This window comes from Oncorhynchus keta, chromosome 14 (assembly GCF_023373465.1).
Source record: "Oncorhynchus keta strain PuntledgeMale-10-30-2019 chromosome 14, Oket_V2, whole genome shotgun sequence".
Lineage (NCBI taxonomy): Eukaryota > Metazoa > Chordata > Actinopteri > Salmoniformes > Salmonidae > Oncorhynchus > Oncorhynchus keta.
Window position 1 is genome coordinate 750,331 of NC_068434.1, and position 23,350 is coordinate 773,680.

The 23,350-nt window shown below is 45.1% G+C and overlaps 1 protein-coding gene and 1 long non-coding RNA gene across 3 annotated transcripts in view; both read right to left on the minus strand.

Moving 5' to 3' along the window:
- fbp2 (fructose-1,6-bisphosphatase 2) overlaps nt 1-20,259 on the minus strand; it is a 34,280-nt gene extending 14,021 nt beyond the window's left edge. The window contains exons 1-4 of the mRNA XM_052460799.1: nt 19,961-20,259; nt 7,190-7,352; nt 6,369-6,461; nt 4,305-4,313 (exon numbers count right to left, since the gene is read on the minus strand). Of these exons, the coding sequence (XP_052316759.1) occupies nt 4,305-4,313; nt 6,369-6,461; nt 7,190-7,352; nt 19,961-20,136 (441 nt within the window). The 5' untranslated portion in view covers nt 20,137-20,259. The remainder of the gene's footprint in view (nt 1-4,304; nt 4,314-6,368; nt 6,462-7,189; nt 7,353-19,960) is intronic.
- On the minus strand, nt 166-2,075 carry LOC127907096 (uncharacterized). Of its 2 annotated transcripts, none has more exons than XR_008063186.1 (3): nt 1,020-2,075; nt 405-916; nt 166-353 (listed from the first exon to the last, which is right to left on the minus strand). It is a non-coding gene; the product is annotated as an uncharacterized LOC127907096 (long non-coding RNA). The 2 variants fall into 2 exon arrangements; XR_008063187.1 differs by having other exon boundaries at nt 177-302; nt 354-916.
- Nucleotides 20,260-23,350: the final 3,091 nt, after the last annotated feature.

The window sequence follows — 23,350 nt, forward strand, 5'->3', positions numbered from 1 at the left end:
TAAATGATCATGATTGTGATTCTGCCAAGTAGACATGAATTAGAACATAAACTACACACTGGCTGTGTCCACCGGCAAGACCTATATTGGCTAGACCTATACACACTGGATATAACATGGGCCAGCTGGATATTCCTCCCTAATAGACCTATACACACTGGATATAACATGGGCCAGCTGGATATTCCTCCCTAATAGACCTATACACACTGGATATAACATGGGCCAGCTGGATATTCCCCCTAATAGACCTATACACACTGGATAGAACATGGGCCAGCTGGATATTCCCCCTAATAGACCTATACACACTGGATATAACATGGGCCAGCTGGATATTCCCCCTAATAGACCTATACACACTGGATAGAACATGGGCCAGCTGGATATTCCCCCTAATAGACCTATACACACTGGATATAACATGGGCCAGCTGGATATTCCCCCTAATAGACCTATACACACTGGATATAACATGGGCCAGCTGGATATTCCCCCTAATAGACCTATACACACTGGATATAACATGGGCCAGCTGGATATTCCCCCTAATAGACCTATACACACTGGATAGAACATGGGCCAGCTGGATATTCCCCCAAATAGGCCTATACACACTGGATATAACATGGGCCAGCTGGATATTCCTCCCTAATAGACCTATACACACTGGATAGAACATGGGCCAGCTGGATAATCCCCCTAATAGACCTATACACACTGGATATAACATGGGCCAGCTGGATATTCCTCCCTAATAGACCTATACACACTGGATAGAACATGGGCCAGCTGGATATTCCCCCTAATAGACCTATACACACTGGATATAACATGGGCCAGCTGGATATTCCCCCTAATAGACCTATACACACTGGATATAACATGGGCCAGCTGGATATTCCCCCTAATAGACCTATACACACTGGATATAACATGGGCCAGCTGGGTATTCCCCCTCATAGACCTATAAACACTGGATAGAACATGGGCCAGCTGGATATTCCTCCCTGATAGACCTATACACACTGGATATAACATGGGCCAGCTGGATATTCCCCCTAATAGACCTATACACACTGGATATAACATGGGCCAGCTGGATATTCCCCCAAATAGACATATACACACTGGATAGAACATGGGCCAGCTGGATATTCCCCCTAATAGAGCTATACACACTGGATATAACATGGGCCAGCTGGATATTCCCCCAAATAGACCTATACACACTGGATAGAACATGGGCCGGGCCAGCTGGATATTTCCCCTAATAGACCTATACACACTGGATAGAACATGGGCCAGCTGGGTATTCCCCCTAATAGACCTATACACACTGGATAGAACATGGGCCAGCTGGATATTCCCCCTAATAGACCCATACACACTGGATATAACATGGGCCAGCTGGATATTCCCCCAAATAGAGCTGTACACACTGGATAGAACATGGGCCAGCTGGATATTCCCCCTAATAGAGCTATACACACTGGATATAACATGCTAACATGCTAACATGGGCCAGCTGAATATTCCTCCCTAATAGACCTATACACACTGGATATAACATGGGCCAGCTGGATATTCCCCCTAATAGACCTATACACACTGGATAGAACATGGGCCAGCTGGATATTCCCCCTAATAGAGCTATACACACTGGATATAACATGCTAACATGCTAACATGGGCCAGCTGGATATTCCCCCTAATAGAGCTATACACACTGGATATAACATGCTAACATGCTAACATGGGCCAGCTGGATATTCCTCCCTAATAGAGCTATACACACTAGATATAACATGTTAACATGCTAACATGGGCCAGCTGAATATCCCCCTGATAGAGCTAAACACACTGTATATAACATGCTAACATGCTAACATGGGCCAGCTGAATATCCCCCTGATAGAGCTAAACACACTGGATATAACATGCTAACATGGGCCAGCTGAATATCCCCCTGATAGAGCTATACACACTGGATATAACATGCTAACATGCTAACATGGGCCAGCTGAATATCCCCCTGATAGAGCTATACACACTGGATATAAGATGCTAACATGCTAACATGGGCCAGCTGAATATTCCCCTGATAGAGCTAAACACACTGGATATAACATGCTAACATGGGCCAGCTGAATATCCCCCTGATAGAGCTAAACACACTGGATATAACATGCTAACATGCTAACATGGGCCAGCTGAATATCCCCCTGATAGAGCTAAACACACTGGATATAACATGCTAACATGCTAACATGGGCCAGCTGAATATCCCCCTGATAGAGCTATACACACTGTATATAACATGCTAACTTGAGTCAGTGAAATAAAATCTACTACTACCATAAAATAAAGTATTTGTGTAATTTGTAAGTCGCTCTGGATAAGAGCGTCTGCTAAATGACTTAAATGTAAATGTAAATGTTGAGCGTGATATGATTATTGCATGTCAGGTCTGTGACAGCACCCTCTATTGTTGGTTATTGTAATGCTAAGCCTGCTGGTGCTGGAGCATGGATGGATCCTTCATCTGTTGTAGCTCCTTCAACTCAACCACAGCTTGGACTAAATTTCTCTGTCAATTATGCATGTCTGATACTAATACTATGTCTGATACTATAATACTAAGAATCATGTTGTTAGTGTCTAATGTCTAAAGAATGTGTCAATCCTTGTGTCTAATGTCTAAAGAATGTGTCAATCCTTGTGTCTAATGTCTAAAGAATGTGTCAATGCTTGTGTCTAATGTCTTGTCACCCTGATCTGTTTCACCTGTCTTGTGCTTGACACCCCCACCAGGTGTCTCCACCCCCCACCAGGTGTCTCCACCCCCCACCAGGTGTCTCCACCCCCACCAGGTGTCTCCACCCCCCTACCAGGTGTCTCCACCCCCCACCAGGTGTCTCCACCCCCCACCAGGTGTCTCCACCCCCACCAGGTGTCTCCACCCCCACCAGGTGTCTCCACCCCCCACCAGGTGTCTCCACCCCCCACCAGGTGTCTCCACCCCCCACCAGGTGTCTCCACCCCCCACCAGGTGTCTCCCATTTGTCCCCATTCTCTCCTGTGCTAATACCACGTTTGTCTGTTCCACTGGTCATGTCCTAACAGCGTGTTCCTGTGTTTTTGTTTTCTTAGTCTTCCCAGTTCTGACCTTTCTGCCTGTCCTGATCCTGCCTGCTGTCCTGATCCTGCCTGCTGTCCTGATCCTGCCTGCTGTCCTGATCCTGCCTGCTGTCCTGATCCTGCCTGCTGTCCTGTATGATCCTGCCTGCTGTCCTGATCCTGCCTGCTGTCCTGTACCTGCCTGCTGTCCTGATCCTGCCTGCTGTCCTGATCCTGCCTGCTGTCCTGATCCTGCCTGCTGTCCTGATCCTGCCTGCTGTCCTGATCCTGCCTGCTGTCCTGATCCTGCCTGCTGTCCTGTACCTGCCTGCTGTCCTGATCCTGCCTGCTGTCCTGATCCTGCCTGCTGTCCTGATCCTTCCTGCTGTCCAGTGATCCTGCCTGCTGTCCTGAATGATCCTGCCTGCTGTCCTGAAACCTGCCTGCTGTCCTACCTGCCTGCTGTCCTGATCCTGCCTGCTGTCCTACCTGCCTGCTGTCCACCTGCCTGCTGTCCTGATCCTGCCTGCTGTATCCTGCCTGCTGTCCTGATCCTGCCTGCTGTCCTGATCCTGCCTGCTGTCCTGTACCTGCCTGCTGTCCTGATCCTGCCTGCTGTCCTGATCCTGCCTGCTGTCCTGATCCTGCCTGCTGTCCTGTACCTGCCTGACTCTGATTTGGATCTCAACTCTTTGCCTGCCTTGACTTACCTTTTGCCTGCCCCTTGTACTATAATAAACTCTGAGGCTTGTACAATCCACCTCCTGGATCTGTGTCTTAGCCTGAGTCCTGATACGTCTAAAGAATGTATCAATCCTCATGACTAATGTCTAAAGAATGTATCAATCCTAATGACTAATGTCTAAAGAATGTATCAATCCTAACGACTAATGTCTAAAGAATGTATCAATCCTAATGACTAATGTCTAAAGAATGTATCAATCCTAATGACTAATGTCTAAAGAATGTATCAATCCTAATGACTAATGTCTCAAGAATGTATCAATCCTAACGACTAATGTCTCAAGAATGTGTTCATGCTAGTGTCTAATGTCTAAGGAATGTGTTCATGCTAGTGTCTAATGTCTAAGGAATGTGTCAATCCTAGCTGTAACAGTTCCGTAATATAATTCCATAGCTTAGCTGGTGCATATGATCAGGCTGGCGATCAGTGGGGCAGTTACCTCGTCAATCTGGCACATGGAGAGAGACACAAGGAGACACACGTCAGAGAACAGACAGAGTGCATATGAACAACAGATTTACCCACTCAGCATGTATTGAATGTCACAAATACACTACACTTCTGTTAGGTATATCTGTTTCTACACTTCTGTTAGGTATATCTGTTTCTACACTTCTGTTAGGCATATCTGTTTCTACACTTCTGTTAGGTATATCTGTTGCTACACTTCTGTTAGGTATATCTGTTTCTACACTTCTGTTAGGTATATCTGTTGCTACACTTCTGTTAGGTATATCTGTTTCTACACTTCTGTTAGGCATATCTGTTTCTACACTTCTGTTAGGCATATCTGTTTCTACACTTCTGTTAGGCATATCTGTTTCTACACTTCTGTTAGGCATATCTGTTTCTACACTTCTGTTAGGTACATCTGTTTTACACTTCTGTTTCTACACTTCTGTTAGGTATATCTGTTGCTACACTTCTGTTAGGTATATCTGTTTCTACACTTCTGTTTCTACACTTCTGTTAGGTATATCTGTTTCTACACTTCTGTTAGGTATATCTGTTTCTACACTTCTGTTAGGCATATCTGTTTCTACACTTCTGTTAGGTATATCTGTTTCTACACTTCTGTTAGGCATATCTGTTTCTACACTTCTGTTAGGTATATCTGTTGCTACACTTCTGTTAGGTATATCTGTTTCTACACTTCTGTTAGGCATATCTGTTTCTACACTTCTGTTAGGTACATCTGTTTCTACACTTCTGTTAGGTACATCTGTTTCTACACTTCTGTTAGGTATATCTGTTTCTACACTTCTGTTAGGTATATCTGTTTCTACACTTCTGTTAGGTATATCTGTTGCTACACTTCTGTTAGGTACATCTGTTTCTACACTTCTGTTAGGTATATCTGTTGCTACACTTCTGTTAGGTACATCTGTTTCTACACTTCTGTTAGGTATATCTGTTTCTACACTTCTGTTAGGCATATCTGTTTCTACACTTCTGTTAGGTACATCTGTTTCTACACTTCTGTTTCTACACTTCTGTTAGGTACATCTGTTTCTACACTTCTGTTAGGTACATCTGTTTCTACACTTCTGTTAGGCATATCTGTTTCTACACTTCTGTTAGGCATATCTGTTTCTACACTTCTGTTAGGTATATCTGTTTCTACACTTCTGTTAGGTATATCTGTTTCTACACTTCTGTTAGGTATATCTGTTTCTACACTTCTGTTAGGTATATCTGTTTCTACACTTCTGTTAGGTATATCTGTTTCTACACTTCTGTTAGGTATATCTGTTTCTACACTTCTGTTAGGCATATCTGTTTCTACACTTCTGTTAGGCATATCTGTTTCTACACTTCTGTTAGGCATATCTGTTTCTACACTTCTGTTAGGCATATCTGTTTCTACACTACTGTTAGGCATATCTGTTTCTACACTTCTGTTAGGCATATCTGTTTCTACACTTCTGTTAGGCATATCTGTTTCTACACTTCTGTAGTGTACAGATATACCTAACAGAAGTGTAGAAACAGATATACCTAACAGAAGTGTAGAAACAGAAGTGTAGAAACAGATGTACCTAACAGAAGTGTAGAAACAGATATACCTAACAGAAGTGTAGAAACAGATGTACCTAACAGAAGTGTAGAAACAGAAGTGTAGAAACAGATGTACCTAACAGAAGTGTAGAAACAGAAGTGTAGAAACAGATGTACCTAACAGAAGTGTAGAAACAGAAGTGTAGAAACAGATATACCTGACAGAAGCGTATTAGGTAGATGTTGTGGAATTGTTAGATTACTTATTAGATATTGCTGCGCTGTCGGAACTAGAAGTACAAACATTTCGCTACACTCGCAATAACATCTGCTAACCATGTGTATGTGACCTATAACATTTGATTTGATTTGATCTGTTTCTACACTTCTGTCAGGAATATCTGTTTCTTAAAAAGTATTACCATACTGTATAGTTGAACACACAAATGGCTAAAAACGATTTCATGTGTTGACATGCTGTGTACTGTACTACAGACATACTCACCCTTTTGTAGATTGCGAAGATGGTGCCGATGGAAGCCAAGCAGTCGATGTTAGAGGAGCCATCCAGAGGATCAAAACACACCACGTATTTACCCTGGAGGAGAGACCAGGGGAGTCAAAACACACCACGTATTTACCCTGGAGGAGAGACCAGGGGAGTCAAAACACACCACGTATTTACCCTGGAGGAGAGACCAGGGGGGTCAACTGAGGGTAGAGGTAGGGGGACATGTATATTGCTACACTAATATTACATGACTTCCCATCAGGGTCATTAAATGACATGACTTCCCACCAGGGTCATTAAATTACATGACTTCCCATCAGGGTCATTAAATTACATGACTTCCCATCAGGGTTACATGACTTCCCACCAGGGTCATTAAATTACATGACTTCCCACCAGGGTTACATGACTTCCCACCAGGGTTATTAAATTACATGACTTGCCATCAGGGTCATTAAATGACATGACTTCAAACCAGGGTCATTAAATTACATGACTTCCCACCAGGGTCATTAAATTACATGACTTCCCACCAGGGTTACATGACTTCCCACCAGGGTCATTAAATTACATGACTTCCCATCAGGGTCATTAAATTACATGACTTCCCACCAGGGTTACATGACTTCCCACCAGGGTTATTAAATTACATGACTTGCCATCAGGGTCATTAAATGACATGACTTCAAACCAGGGTCATTAAATGCGTGTTCGAAGGCTGTTAGGGACTGACTGGAATCGATGAAAGAATAACTGAGAAAGAGAATAGTCTTCAAAATGTTATCTAAACAATTAGAGAGAAGATCAGAAGATACCCTCTTTTCCTTGGGTGTGATGATGGCATGTTCGTTCTCCTCTGACACCATGCAGCAGGTTCCGTATGAAGACCTCAGCATATTAATGACCAGGTCATTAGAGAGGATGTCCAGCTTCTTCTGGTCATCACCCGTCGTGTTCACTGTCCCTGCAATGCCCTGGCTGGAACACACACACACACACACCCTTGTTACCACGTCTCCTGCCACCTTCACTGTACTGTGAGAAGTCTACCTGCTGGAGCAGATGCCTTCTGTGTCTGTGGGTGTCCGTGCAGAGCGACATGCAACATTAGCTGTCAGTCAGTCAAAGATGCTGTGGTTTAAATCAATGAAGGATTTGTTATAAACAATGTTACAGGGAGACTCTCCAGTACAGGATAAGGTGTAACAGATAATGTTACAGACAGACTCTCCAGTACAGGATAAGGTGTAACAGATAATGTTACAGACAGACTCTCCAGTACAGGATAAGGTGTAACAGACAATGTTACAGACAGACTCTCCAGTACAGGATAAGGTGTAACAGATAATGTTACAGACAGACTCTCCAGTACAGGAGAAGGTGTAACAGATAATGTTACAGACAGACTCTCCAGTACAGGATAAGGTGTAACAGATAATGTTACAGGGAGACTCTCCAGTACAGGAGAAGGTGTAACAGATAATGTTACAGGGAGACTCTCCAGTACAGGATAAGGTGTAACAGATAATGTTACAGGGAGACTCTCCAGTACAGGATAAGGTGTAACAGATAATGTCACAGACAGACTCTCCAGTACAGGATAAGGTGTAACAGATAATGTTACAGACAGACTCTCCAGTACTAGGATAAGGTGTAACAGATAATGTTACAGACAGACTCTCCAGTACAGGAGAAGGTGTAACAGATAATGTTACAGGGAGACTCTCCAGTACAGGAGAAGGTGTTACAGGGAGACTCTCCAGTACAGGAGAAGGTGTAACAGATAATGTTACAGGGAGACTCTCCAGTACAGGATAAGGTGTAACAGATAATGTTACAGGGAGACTCTCCAGTACAGGATAAGGTGTAACAGATATCATGTACAGTTCAGGAGACTCTCTTTCAGTACAGGATACAGGTGTAACAGATAATGTTACAGGGAGACTCTCCAGTACAGGATCAAAGGTGTAACAGATAATGTCCTTGACAGACTCTCCAGTACAGGATAAGGTGTAACAGATAATGTTACAGACAGACTCAACACCAGTACTAGGATAAGGTGTAACAGATAATGTTACAGACAGACTCTCCAGTACAGGTCAGGTGTAACAGATAATGTTACAGGGAGACTCTCCAGTACAGGAGAAGGTGTAACAGATAATGTTACAGGGAGACTCTCCAGTACAGGATAAGGTGTAACAGATAATGTTACAGACAGACTCTCCAGTACAGGATAAGGTGTAACAGATAATATTACAGACAGACTCTCCAGTACAGGATAAGGTGTAACAGATAATGTTACAGACAGACTCTCCAGTACAGGATAAGGTGTAACAGATAATGTTACAGGGAGACTCTCCAGTACAGGATAAGGTGTAACAGATAATGTCACAGACAGACTCTCCAGTACAGGATAAGGTGTAACAGATAATGTTACAGACAGACTCTCCAGTACTAGGATAAGGTGTAACAGATAATGTTACAGACAGACTCTCCAGTACAGGAGAAGGTGTAACAGATAATGTTACAGGGAGACTCTCCAGTACAGGAGAAGGTGTAACAGATAATGTTACAGGGAGACTCTCCAGTACAGGATAAGGTGTAACAGATAATGTTACAGACAGACTCTCCAGTACAGGATAAGGTGTAACAGATAATATTACAGACAGACTCTCCAGTACAGGATAAGGTGTAACAGATAATGTTACAGACAGACTCTCCAGTACAGGATAAGGTGTAACAGACAATGTCACAGGGAGACTCTCCAGTACAGGAGAAGGTGTAACAGATAATGTTACAGGGAGACTCTCCAGTACAGGATAAGTTGTAACAGATAATGTCACAGGGAGACTGTCCAGTACCTGATAAGGTGTAACAGATAATGTTACAGACAGACTCTCCAGTACAGGATAAGGTGTAACAGACAATGTTACAGGGAGACTGTCTGCCTGGTTGGGAATTAAGAATATGGCAAACGCCCCCTTCAAAGGGAGGCAACGTGTCGATCCCTGCCTGGACGAGAGGGTGTGCCCCTCTACAGCCAATGAACTAAACAAGTTTTTCACCGGCGTTGAAACAGGGGTCGCCCCCGCTCCCCTGGCCTGTCTTGAGGAGGATGTCATGGCAACCAAGAGCGCGCTTATCATCAATGAGGAAGTCGTACAACGAGTGTTCAAAAGCGCTGGAGCACGAAAGAGCCCGGGGCCTGATAACATCAGTGGTCGTGTCTAGAAACACTGTTCAGCTGAGAGGTGTCTTCTGCTCCCTCTTTCAGAGGTCCCTGGATACATTTAAAACAATCTATTGTTGTACCTGTCCCAAAAACCTCTCATCCATCTGCATCAAATGATTACTGACCTGTCACTATGACCTCTCTCTTGATTAAATCTCTTGAAAAGATCATCAATGCATACATCCTCAACACTACCAGTCACCTTGTTGACCCCCTCCAATCTGCATACATCCTCAACACCACCAGTCACCGTGTTGACCCCCTCCAATCTGCATACATCCTCAACACCAGTCACCTTGTTGATCCAATCTGCATACATCATCAACACTACCAGCCACCTTGTTGACCCCCTCCAATCTGCATACATCCTCAACACCACCAGTCACCGTGTTGACCCCCTCCAATCTGCATACATCCTCAACACCAGTCACCTTGTTGACCCAATCTGCATACATCATCAACACTACCAGTCACCTTGTTGACCCCCTCCAATCTGCATACATCATTAAACACCACCAGTCACCTTGTTGACCCCCTCCAATCTGCATACATCATCAACACCACCAGTCACCTTGTTGACCCCCTCCAATCTGCATACATCCTCAACACCACCAGTCACCTTGTTGACCCCCTCCAATCTGCATACATCCTCAACACCACCAGTCACCTTGTTGACCCCCTCCAATCTGCATACATCCTCAACACCACCAGTCACCTTGTTGACCCCCTCCAATCTGCATACATCCTCAACACCACCAGTCACCTTGTTGACCCCCTCCAATCTGCATACATCCTCAACACTACCAGCCACCTTGTTGACCCCCTCCAATCTGCATACATCCTCAACACCACCAGTCACCTTGTTGACCCCCTCCAATCTGCATACATCATAAACACCACCAGTCACCTTGTTGACCCCCTCCAATCTGCATACATCATAAACACCACCAGTCACCTTGTTGACCCCCTCCAATCTGCATACATCATCAACACCACCAGTCACCTTGTTGACCCCCTCCAATCTGCATACATCCTCAACACTACCAGTCACCTTGTTTACCCCCTCCAATCTGCATACATCCTCAACACTACCAGTCACCGTGTTGACCCCCTCCAATCTGCATACATCAACAACACTACCAGTCACCTTGTTGACCCAATCTGCATACATCCTCAACACCACCAGTCACCTTGTTGACCCCCTCCAATCTGCATACATCCTCAACAACACCAGTCACCTTGTTGACCCAATCTGCATACATCCTCAACACTACCAGCCACCTTGTTGACCCCCTCCAATCTGCATACATCATCAACACTACCAGTCACCTTGTTGACCCCCTCCAATCTGCATACATCCTCAACACCACCAGTCACCTTGTTGACCCAATCTGCATACATCCTCAACACCACCAGTCACCTTGTTGACCCCCTCCAATCTGCATACATCCTCAACACTACCAGCCACCTTGTTGACCCCTCCAATCTGCATACATCCTCAACAACACCAGTCACCTTGTTGACCCAATCTGCATACATCCTCAACACTACCAGCCACATTGTTGACCCCCTCCAATCTGCATACATCATCAACACTACCAGTCACCTTGTTGACCACCTCCAATCTGCATACATCATAAACACCACCAGTCACCTTGTTGACCCAATCTGCATACATCATCAACACTACCAGTCACCTTGTTGACCCCCTCCAATCTGCATACATCCTCAACACTACCAGTCACCTTGTTGACCCAATCTGCATACATCATCAACACTACCAGTCACCGTGTTGACCCCCTCCAATCTGCATACATTCTCAACACTACCAGTCACCTTGTTGACCCCCTCCAATCTGCATACATCAACAACACTACCAGTCACCTTGTTGACCACCTCCAATCTGCATACATCCTCAACACTACCAGTCACCTTGTTGACCCCCTCCAATCTGCATACATCCTCAACAACACCAGTCACCTTGTTGACCCCCTCCAATCTGCATACATCCTCAACACCACCAGTCACCTTGTTGACCCCCTCCAATCTGCATACATCATCAACACTACCAGTCACCTTGTTGACCCCCTCCAATCTGCATACATCCTCAGTAAAACAACACCAGTCACCTTGCGTATCAATCATTTGACCCCCTCCAATCTGCATACATCCCTACATGTGCGTATCAATCAGGGCTAAAACCAGCCAACCTTGTTGAGGGCCCTAAACCAATCTGCATACATCCTCATTTTGAGGGCACCACCAGTCACCTTCATTTTGACCCCCTCCAATCTGCATACATCCTTTGAGGGCACCACCAGCCACCTTTTGAGGGCCCTAAAACCAATCTGCATACATCATTCAACACCAGTCACCTTGTTGACCCCCTCCAATCTGCATACAATCATGAGGGCAGTAAAACACCACCAGTCACCTTTTGACCCCCTCCAATCTGCATCAATCATCCTCAACACTACCAGTCACCTTTTGACCCCCTAAAACCAATCTGCATCAATCATTTAGAGGGCAGTAAAACCCAGTCACCTTGTTGAGGGCCCTAAAACCAATCTGCATCAATCATCCTCAGGGCAGTAAAACCAGTCATCCTTGTATCAATCATTTTGAGGGCCCTAAAACCAATCTGCATACATCATTTTAAACACCACCAGTCACCTTGTATCAATCATTTTGAGGGCAGTAAAACCAATCTGCATACCAATCAGAGGGCAGTAAAACAGATGATGCCATCCTCTCAGTCTTACATCTGGTGAACATGCAGTAAAACCCACGTGCGTATCAATCATTTTGAGGGCAGTAAAACCCATGTGCGTATCAATCATTTTGAGGGCAGTAAAACCCATGTGCGTATCAATCATTTTGAGGGCAGTAAAACCCATGTGCGTATCAATCATTTTGAGGGCAGTAAAACCCACGTGCGTATCAATCATTTAGAGGGCAGTAAAACCCATGTGCGTATCAATCATTTTGAGGGCAGTAAAACCCATGTGCGTATCAATCATTTTGAGGGCAGTAAAACCCATGTGCGTATCAATCATTTTGAGGGCAGTAAAACCCATGTGCGTATCAATCATTTTGAGGGCAGTAAAACCCACGTGCGTATCAATCATTTAGAGGGCAGTAAAACCCATGTGCGTATCAATCATTTTGAGGGCAGTAAAACCCATGTGCGTATCAATCATTTTGAGGGCAGTAAAACCCATGTGCGTATCAATCATTTTGAGGGCAGTAAAACCCATGTGCGTATTATATTTGCAGATTTCTCCTCGGCATTTAACACAATCAATCCGTTGGTCCTCGCGGACAGACTGAAAGGAGACTTGGGACTTGATGCTCATTACATGGATCACCAACTTCCTAACTGATAGGTCTCAGCAGGTACGAGTGGGCAACACACTCTCTGAGGTGGGCACTGCTTCAGTTGGAACCCCACAGGGCAGTGTTCCTTCACCAATACTATACATACTGTATACATACAGCTGCCGGAGTCGGGTTCCCAGGGCGACACCTGATCAAATATGCTGACAATACTGCTTTGGTCAGTCTTCTCGAAGGGGATGAGATGGAGCACGGACCGGCTCTGAATGATTTTACTGTCTGGTGTGAGTCATCCCATCTAATATTAAATAAACTCAGTAAAAAAAGAAACGTCCCTTTTTCAGGACCCTGTCTTTCAAAGATAATTAGTAAAAATCAAAATAACTTCACAGATCTTCATTGTAAAGGGTTTAAACACTGTTTCCCATGCTGGTTCAATGAACCATAAACAATTAATGAACATGGACCTGTGGAACAGACGTTAAGACACTAACAGCTTACAGATGGTAGGCAATTAAGGTCACAGTTATGAAAACTTAGGACACTAAAGAGGCCTTTCTACTGACTCAAAAACATTAAAAGAAAGATGCCCAGGGTCCCTGCTCATCTGCGTGAACGTGCCTTAGGCATGCTGCAAGGAGGCATGAGGACTGCAGATGTGGCCAGGGCAATAAATTGCAATGTCCGTACTGTGAGACGCCTAAGACACCGCAACAGGGAGACAGGACGGACAGCTGATTGTCCTCGCAGTGGCAGACCACGTGTAACAACACCTGTACAGGATCGGTACATCTGAACACCATACCTGCGGGACAGGTACAGAATGGCAACAACAACTGCCCGAGTTACACCAGGAACACACAATCCCACCATCAGTGCTCAGACTGTCCGCAATAAGTTGAAAGAGGCTGGACTGAGGGCTTGTAGGCCTGTTATAAGGCAGGTCCTCACCAGACAAATACAATAGAGGTTGACTCTTCCCATCCACTCCATCTCCTTCCCTCTGGTTGCAGGTACAGACTACCTAACGTTAAAAAAAGTGCCAAGTTCTCTTTTATTCCAAATGCAATTCTGCAACTTAACAAATGTTGGACTAATTGCACTTGCCCTGCCTATTTGTTTGTAAATATCCTTTGCTATTTATTTTAGATTTTTAGATGTTTTATGTTTTATGACTGCTGCAAGATGAATTGCCTCTTTGAGGACATTAAAGTTTTTGAAATCTGAATCTCTCTCTCTCTCTCCCCTCTCCCCCTCCCTCCTTCCATCACTAAGGAATTATAATATATATATTTATATCACGGATTTCACGTTGTATTCACCACATGTGAAGACCTCTTCTCCCTCAGGAGGCTGAAACATTTTCTGATCTCAGATCTTCAAAAAGTTCTAGAGCTGCACCATTGAGAGCATCTTGACTGGCTGCATCACCTCTTACCACCGCAACTGCTTGGCATCTGACCAGGCGCTACAGACGGTGGTGCGTACGTCCCAGTACATCAATGGGGCTCCCTGCTAACCAGGACATCTAGACTACTGTTCAAAAGTTTGGGGTCACTTAGAAATGTCCTTGTTTTTTAACAGAAAGCATTTTTTGTCCATTAAAATAAGAGAAAATGTATCAGAAATACAGTGTAACATTGTTAATGTTGTAAATGACTATTGTAGCTGGAAACGGCAGATTTTTTATTGAATATCTACATAGGTGTAAAGAGGCCCATTATCAGCAACCATCACTCCTGTGTTCCAGTGGCACGCTGCTAATCCAAGTTGATCATTTTAAAAGACTAGTTGATCATTAGAAAACCCTTTTGCAATTATGTTAGCACAGCTGAAAACTGTTGTCCTGATTAAAGAAGTAATAAAACTGGCCTTCTTTAGACTAGTTGAGTATCTGGAGCATCAGCATTTGTGGGTCAAAATGGACAGAAACAAAGGACTTTCTTCTGAAACTCGTCAGTCTATTCTTGTTCTGAGAAATGAAGGCTATTCCATGTGAGAAATTGCCAAGAAACTGCAGATCCCGTACAGCGCTGTGTACAACTCCCTTCACAGAACTGCGTGAACTGGATCTAACCAGAATAGAAAGAGTGGGAGAATAGAAAGAGTGCACAACTGAACAAGAGGACAAGTATATAAGAGTGTCTAGTTTGAGAACAGACGCCTCACAAGTCCTCAACTGGCAGCTTCATTAAATAGTACCCGCAAAACACCAGTCTCAACGTCAACAGTGAAGAGGCGACTCTGGGATGCTGGCCTTCTAGGCAGAGTTCCTCTGTCCAGTCTCAACAGTGAAGAGGTGACTCCGGGATGCTGGCCTTCTAGGCAGAGTTCCTCTGTCCAGTCTCAACAGTGAAGAGGCGACTCTGGGATGCTGGCCTTCTAGGCAGAGTTCCTCTGTCCAGTCTCAACAGTGAAGAGGCGACTCCGGGATGCTGGCCTTCTAGGCAGAGTTCCTCTGTCCAGTCTCAACAGTGAAGAGGTGACTCCGGGATGCTGGCCTTCTAGGCAGAGTTCCTCTGTCCAGTCTCAACAGTGAAGAGGTGACTCCGGGATGCTGGCCTTCTGTTGGACCACCATTTTTTTATGTTTGCAATCGCAACAAATAATCTGCTCAGACCCCAACCAGGGATCATCAAAAGCCGTGCTATAAAATCGGTTAACCACCTAACTGGCTGCTTCCTGTGCTTGGCCCTCCTATGTTGAGTATAATGAACGCCTCCCCACCCACCAGATACAAGTTCTCAGACAACCCTTTCAGACTCCCTCCACCCACCCAAAAATCTGTTAACCACCTAACTGAGGAATTAAATTTAACATTGTGTAATACCCTAGATGCAGTCGCACCCCTAAAACATTTGCATTAAACACTAGCTCCCTGGTATACAGAAAAACCCAAGCCCTGAAGCAAGCTTCCAGAAAATTGGAAAGGAAATGGCGCTGCACCAAACTGGAAGTCTTCCGATTAGCTTGGAAAGACAGTAGCGTGCAGTATCGAAGAGCCCTCACTCTTGAGGAGAATAAGAACAATACAAAATAAATGTTTGTTGCTGTAGCAAAGCTAACTAAAAACAGCATTCCCCAAGAGAGGATGGCTTTCACAAAGATCATGGTCATTAGGAAGCAAATTGCGGACTCCTCTTTAAATCTGCGTATTCCTCCAAACCTCAGTTGTCCTGAGTCTGCACAACACTGCCAGGACCTAGGATCAAGGGAAACACTCAAGTGTTTTAGTACTATATCTCTTGACACATTGATGAAAATATTCATGGCCTCAAAACCTTCAAGCTGCATACTGGACCCTATTCCAACTAAACTACGGAAAGAGCTGCTACTGTGCTTGGTCCTCCTATGTTGAACACAATAAATGGCTCTCTATCCACCAGCTGTGTACCAAACTCACTAAAAGTGGCAGTAATAAAGCCTCTCTTGAAAAAGCCAAACCTTGACGAGAAAATATAAAAACTAATCGGCCGATATCGAATCTCCAATTCCTCTCAAACATTCTTGAAAAAGCTGTTGCGCAGCAACTCATTGCTTTCCTGAACAATGTTTACGAAATGCTTCAGTCTGGTTTTAGACCCCATCATAGCACTGAGACTGCAGTCATGAAGGTGGTAAATGACCTTTTAATGGCGTCAGACCGAGGCTCTGCATCTGTCATTGTGCTCCTAGACCTTAATGCTGCTTTTGATATCAGTTTGTCTCTGTGGATGGTTTGTCCTGTAAATGTCGGTGTTCCTCAAGGTTCCGTTTTAGGACCACTATTGTTTTCATTATATATTTTACCTCTTGGTGATGTCATTTGGAAACATAATGTTAACTTTCACTGCTATGTGGATGATACACAGCTGTACATTTCAATGAAACATGGTGAAGCCCTAAAATTGCCCTCCCTGAAAGCCTGTGTTTCAGACACAAGGAAAATGTGTTACTTAAACTCGAACAAAACAGAAATGCTAGTTCTACGTCCCAGGAAACAATAAGATCTAAACAAGTTCTAAACACGGCTGCTAGAATCTTGACTAGAACCAAAAAATGTGAACATATAACTCCAGTGCTAGCCTCTCTACACTGGCTTCCTGTTAAGGCAAGGGCTGATTTAAAGGTTTTACTGCTAACCTTCAAAGCAAACAGCTTGAGCTAGGGCTTTCTCCTATAGAGCTACATTTTTATGGAATGATCTGCCTATCCATGTGAGAGACGCAGACTCGGTCTCAACCTTTAAGTCTTTATTGAAGACTCACCTCTTCAGTAGGTCCTATGATTGAGTGTAGTCTGGCCCAGGAGTGTGAAGGTGAATGGAAAGGCTCTGGAGCGACAAACCTCCCTTGCTGTCTCTGCCTGGCCAGTTCCCCTCTCTCCACCGGGATTCTCTGCCTCTAACCCTATTATAGAGGCTGAGTCACGGGCTTACTGGTGCTTTTCCATGTTGTAACTTGGAGGGGTGCATCACTTGAGTCAATGATGTGATCTTCCTGTCCGAGTTGGCGCCCCCCTCAGGTTCTTGCTGTGGGGGAGATCTTTGTGGGCTATACTCAGCCTTATCTCAGGGTAGTAAGTTGGTGGTTTGAAGATATCCCTCTAGCTGTCTCAGCCTCCAGTATTTATGCTGCAGTAGTTTATGTGTCGGGGGGCTAGGGTCAGTTTGTTATATCTGGAGTATTTCTCTTGTTGGGGTATTTCTCTTGTTCTCTTCTTATCCGGTGTCCTGTGTGAATTTAAGTATGCACCCTCTTTCTCTCTCTCTTTCTCTCTTTTCTCTCTCTAACTCTGAATGATCAGCTATGAAAAGCCAACTGACATTTACTCCTGAGGTGTAGACATGTTGCCCCCTCTACAACCACTGTGATTATTATTATTTTACCCTGCTGGTCATCTATGAACATCTTGGCCATGTACTTTTATAATCTCCACCTGGCACAGCCAGAAGAGCACTGGTCACCCCTCAGCCCCTGGTTCCTCTCTAGATTTCTTCCAAAGTTCCTGCCTTTCTAAGGAATTTTTCCTAGCCACCAGGCTTCTACATCTGCATTGCTTGCTGTTTGGGGTTTTAGGCTGGGTTTCTGAATAGCACTTTGTGACATCGGCTGATGCAAAAAGGGCTTTAAAAATTATATCTCCTGCTGAATATAACATCCTGTACTGTCCCAGAGAACAGCTATCTCCTGCTGAATACAACATCCTGTACTGTCCCAGAGAACAGCTATCTCCTGCTGAATACAACATCCTGTACTGTCCCAGAGAACAGCTATCTCCTGCTGAATACAACATCCTGTACTGTCCCAGAGAACAGCTATCTCCTGCTGAATACAACATCCTGTACTGTCCCAGAGAACAGCTATCTCCTGCTGAATACAACATCCTGTACTGTCCCAGAGAACAGCTATCTCCTACTGAATACAACATCCTGTACTGTCCCAGAGAACAGCTATCTCCTACTGAATACAACATCCTGTACTGTCCGAGAGAACAGCTATCTCCTGCTGAATACAACATCCTGTACTGTCCCAGAGAACAGCTATCTCCTACTGAATACAACATCCTGTACTGTCCCAGAGAACAGCTATCTCCTACTGAATACAACATCCTGTACTGTCCGAGAGAACAGCTATCTCCTGCTGAATACAACATCCTGTACTGTCCCAGAGAACAGCTATCTCCTACTGAATACAACATCCTGTACTGTCCCAGAGAACAGCTATCTCCTACTGAATACAACATCCTGTACTGTCCCAGAGAACAGCTATCTCCTGCTGGAGCACACAGTACATTCAGCCTTAAATATCACAGGTCATGGCAGAAGCATGTGTCCCCATGCATTCAACTCACCACACCCATTTCATTCACATGCTGCTGCCTGGAGGTTACTCTCAAACAGTAGTTAGCTAACTGACTTTAACATCCTGTTGCTCTGATTCAACTGAGAGGGGAGTACCGTAGAAACATGTCACAATGCAGAGGGGAACGTCCTTAATTAACACTATATACTGTCTCTATCACAAACACTGTCTGTCTCTCAATCTCTTCTGCCATCCATGTTGCATGAATGAATTGAAAATGGTTCATAACTTTCAATCAGGACTTTCCAATAACTTTTGAATTATGTTTCAAAGGTACAGGCTGAGGTGCAGAGAGACAGTGTAGTACTTACAGGTGTGCTGTAGTCAGGGAGACAGTGTAGTACTTACAGGTGTGCTGTAGTCAGGGAGACAGTGTAGTACTTACAGGTGTGCTGTAGTCAGGGAGACAGTGTAGTACTTACAGGTGTGCTGTAGTCAGGGAGACAGTGTAGTACTTACAGGTGTGCTGTAGTCAGGGAGACAGTGTAGTACTTACAGGTGTGCTGTAGTCAGAGAGACAGTGTAGTACTTACAGGTGTGCTGTAGTCAGAGAGACAGTGTAGTACTTACAGGTGTGCTGTAGTCAGGGAGACAGTGTAGTACTTACAGGTGTGCTGTAGTCAGTGAGTACTTACAGGTGTGCTGTAGTCAGAGAGACAGTGTAGTACTTACAGGTGTGCTGTAGTCAGGGAGACAGTGTAGTACTTACAGGTGTGCTGTAGTCAGAGAGACAGTGTAGTACTTACAGGTGTGCTGTAGTCAGAGAGACAGTGTAGTACTTACAGGTGTGCTGTAGTCAGAGAGACAGTGTAGTACTTACAGGTGTGCTGTAGTCAGAGAGACAGTGTAGTACTTACAGGTGGAGGTGCAGGGAGACAGTGTAGTACTTATAGGTGGAGGTGCAGGGAGACAGTGTAGTACTTACAGGTGTGCTGTAGTCAGGGAGACAGTGTAGTACTTACAGGTGTGCTGTAGTCAGGGAGACAGTGTAGTACTTACAGGTGGAGGTGCAGGGAGACAGTGTAGTACTTACAGGTGTGCTGTAGTCAGAGAGACAGTGTAGTACTTACAGGTGGAGGTGCAGGGAGACAGTGTAGTACTTACAGGTGGAGGTGCAGGGAGACAGTGTAGTACTTACAGGTGTGCTGTAGTCAGGGAGACAGTGTAGTACTTACAGGTGTGCGAGTCCGGCCTTACGCACGGCGCAGGAGATGGCTTTGATGGATGTCAGCAGACTGTTAATCAGCTGGGTCAGCTCTCCTGTTGACCCCTTGACCTGGCGCCCCGTCTCCATCACAAACCGAGTTAGGGTCCACACGTCCGTGTCGATCTTAGAGCTATTATCCGACATGTTGTAGCCGTGTTGGGGTCCTACCTCGTGGGGTCCGGGTTAGGCTGATACTCCTGGGTAGAGAAGCACGACTGTGTCTGTGAGAGGTGTATGAGTGAGTGAGAGGTCAGGCTGTGTGTGTGTGAGAGAGAGGGAGAGAGCAGCTGTTATTAACAGAGAAGGTCAACCTCATTCCAGCAGCATGGCTGAACGCCGAGGTTATATTTGTGATGGCAGTACAGGGGGAGAGTAGAGAAGGGTATAGAGTGGATGCAAACCTTTGGTCACAGACAGACGGATATGTACAGTGGGGAGAACAAGTATTTGATACACTGCCGATTTTGCAGGTTTTCCTACTTACAAAGCATGTAGAGGTCTGTAATTTATTTATCATAGATACACTTCAACTGTGAGAGACGGAATCTAAAACAAAAAATCAAGAAAATCACTTTGTATGATTTTTAAGCAATTAATTTGCATTTTATTATTTTGTGTGTGTCTGGACTTTCTAAGACAGAAGTTCAATGCTAGAAGGATGCAGTAAAACATGTCCATGCTAGAAGGATGCAGTAAGATATGTCCATGCTAGAAGGATGCAGTAAGACATGTCCATACTAGAAGGATGCAGTAAGATATGTCCATGCTAGAAGGATGCAGTAAGACATGTCCATGCTAGAAGGATGCAGTAAGACATGTCCATGCTAGAAGGATGCAGTAAGACATGTCCATACTAGAAGGATGCAGTAAGACATGTCCATACTAGAAGGATGCAGTAAGACATGTCCATGCTAGAAGGATGCAGTAAGACATGTCCATACTAGAAGGATGCAGTAAGACATGTCCATACTAGAAGGATGCAGTAAGACATGTCCATGCTAGAAGGATGCAGTAAGACATGTCCATGCCCCGCCCCCCTTTCGGAAAAGCTGACCACGACTCCATTTTGTTGATCCCTGCCTACAGACAGAAACTTAAAAAAGAGGCTCCCACGCTGAGGTCTGTCCAACGCTGGTCCGACCAAGCTGACTCCACACTCCAAGACTGCTTCCATCACGTGGACTGGGACATGTTTCGTGTTGCGTCAGATAAAAATATTGACGAATACGCTGATTCGGTGTGCGAGTTCATTAGAACGTGCGTTGAAGATGTCGTTCCCATAGCAACGACAAAAACATTCCCTAACCAGAAACCGTGGATTGATGGCAGCATTCGCGTGAAACTGAAAGCGCGAACCACTGCTTTTAATCAGGGCAAGGTGTCTGGTAACATGACCGAATATAAACAATGCAGCTATTCCCTCCGCAAGGCTATTAAACAAGCTAAGCGTCAGTACAGAGACAAAGTAGAATCTCAATTCAACGGCTCAGACACAAGAGGCATGTGGCAGGGTCTACAGTCAATCACGGACTACAAGAAGAAACCCAGCCCAGTCACGGACCAGGATGTCTTGCTCCCAGGCAGACTAAATAACTTTTTTGCCCGCTTTGAGGACAATACAGTGCCACTGACACGGCCTGCAACGAAAACATGCGGTCTCTCCTTCACTGCAGCCGAGGTAAGACATTTAAACGTGTTAACCCTCGCAAGGCTGCAGGCCCAGACGGCATCCCCAGCCGCGCCCTCAGAGCATGCGCAGACCAGCTGGCCGGTGTGTTTACGGACATATTCAATCAATCCCTATACCAGTCTGCTGTTCCCACATGCTTCAAGAGGGCCACCATTGTTCCTGTTCCCAAGAAAGCTTCCGTCATCATGAAGTGCTTTGAGAGACTAGTCAAGGACCATATCACCTCCACCCTACCTGACACCCTAGACCCACTCCAATTTGCTTACCGCCCAAATAGGTCCACAGACGACGCAATCTCAACCACACTGCACACTGCCCTAACCCACCTGGACAAGAGGAATACCTATGTGAGAATGCTGTTCATCGACTACAGCTCGGCATTCAACACCATAGTACCCTCCAAGCTCGTCATCAAGCTCGAGACCCTGGGTCTCGACCCCGCCCTGTGCAACTGGGTACTGGACTTCCTGACGGGCCGCCCCCAGGTGGTGAGGGTAGGCAACAACATCTCCTCCCCGCTGATCCTCAACACGGGGGCCCCACAAGGGTGCGTTCTGAGCCCTCTCCTGTACTCCCTGTTCACCCACGACTGCGTGGCCACGCACGCCTCCAACTCAATCATCAAGTTTGCGGACGACACAACAGTGGTAGGCTTGATTACCAACAACGACGAGACAGCCTACAGAGAGGAGGTGAGGGCCCTCGGAGTGTGGTGTCAGGAAAATAACCTCACACTCAACGTCAACAAAACTAAGGAGATGATTGTGGACTTCAGGAAACAGCAGAGGGAACACCCCCCTATCCACATCGATGGAACAGTAGTGGAGAGGGTAGCAAGTTTTAAGTTCCTCGGCATACACATCACAGACAAACTGAATTGGTCCACTCACACTAACAGCGTCGTGAAGAAGGCGCAGCAGCGCCTCTTCAACCTCAGGAGGCTGAAGAAATTCGGCTTGTCACCAAAAGCACTCACAAACTTCTACAGATGCACAATCGAGAGCATCCTGGCGGGCTGTATCACCGCCTGGTACGGCAACTGCTCTGCCCTCAACCGTAAGGCTCTCCAGAGGGTAGTGAGGTCTGCACAACGCATCACCGGGGGCAAACTACCTGCCCTCCAGGACACCTATACCACCCGATGTTACAGGAAGGCCATAAAGATCATCAAGGACATCAACCACCTGAGCCACTGCCTGTTCACCCCGCTATCATCCAGAAGGCGAGGTCAGTACAGGTGCATCAAAGCTAACATTGAGTGGCTGCTGCCAACACACTGTCATTGACACTGACCCAACTCCAGCCACTTTAATAATGGGAATTGATGGGAAATTATGTAAATATATCACTAGCCACTTTAAACAATGCTACCTTATATAATGTTACTTACCCTACATTATTCATCTCATATGCATACGTATATACTGTACTCTATATCATCGACTGCATCCTTATGTAATACATGTATCACTAGCCACTTTAACTATGCCACTTTGTTTACTTTGTCTACATACTCATCTCATATGTATATACTGTACTCGATACCATCTACTGTATGCTGCCCTGTACCATCACTCATTCATATATCCTTATGTACATATTCTTTATCCCCTTACACTGTGTATAAGACAGTAGTTTTGGAATTGTTAGTTAGATTACTTGTTGGTT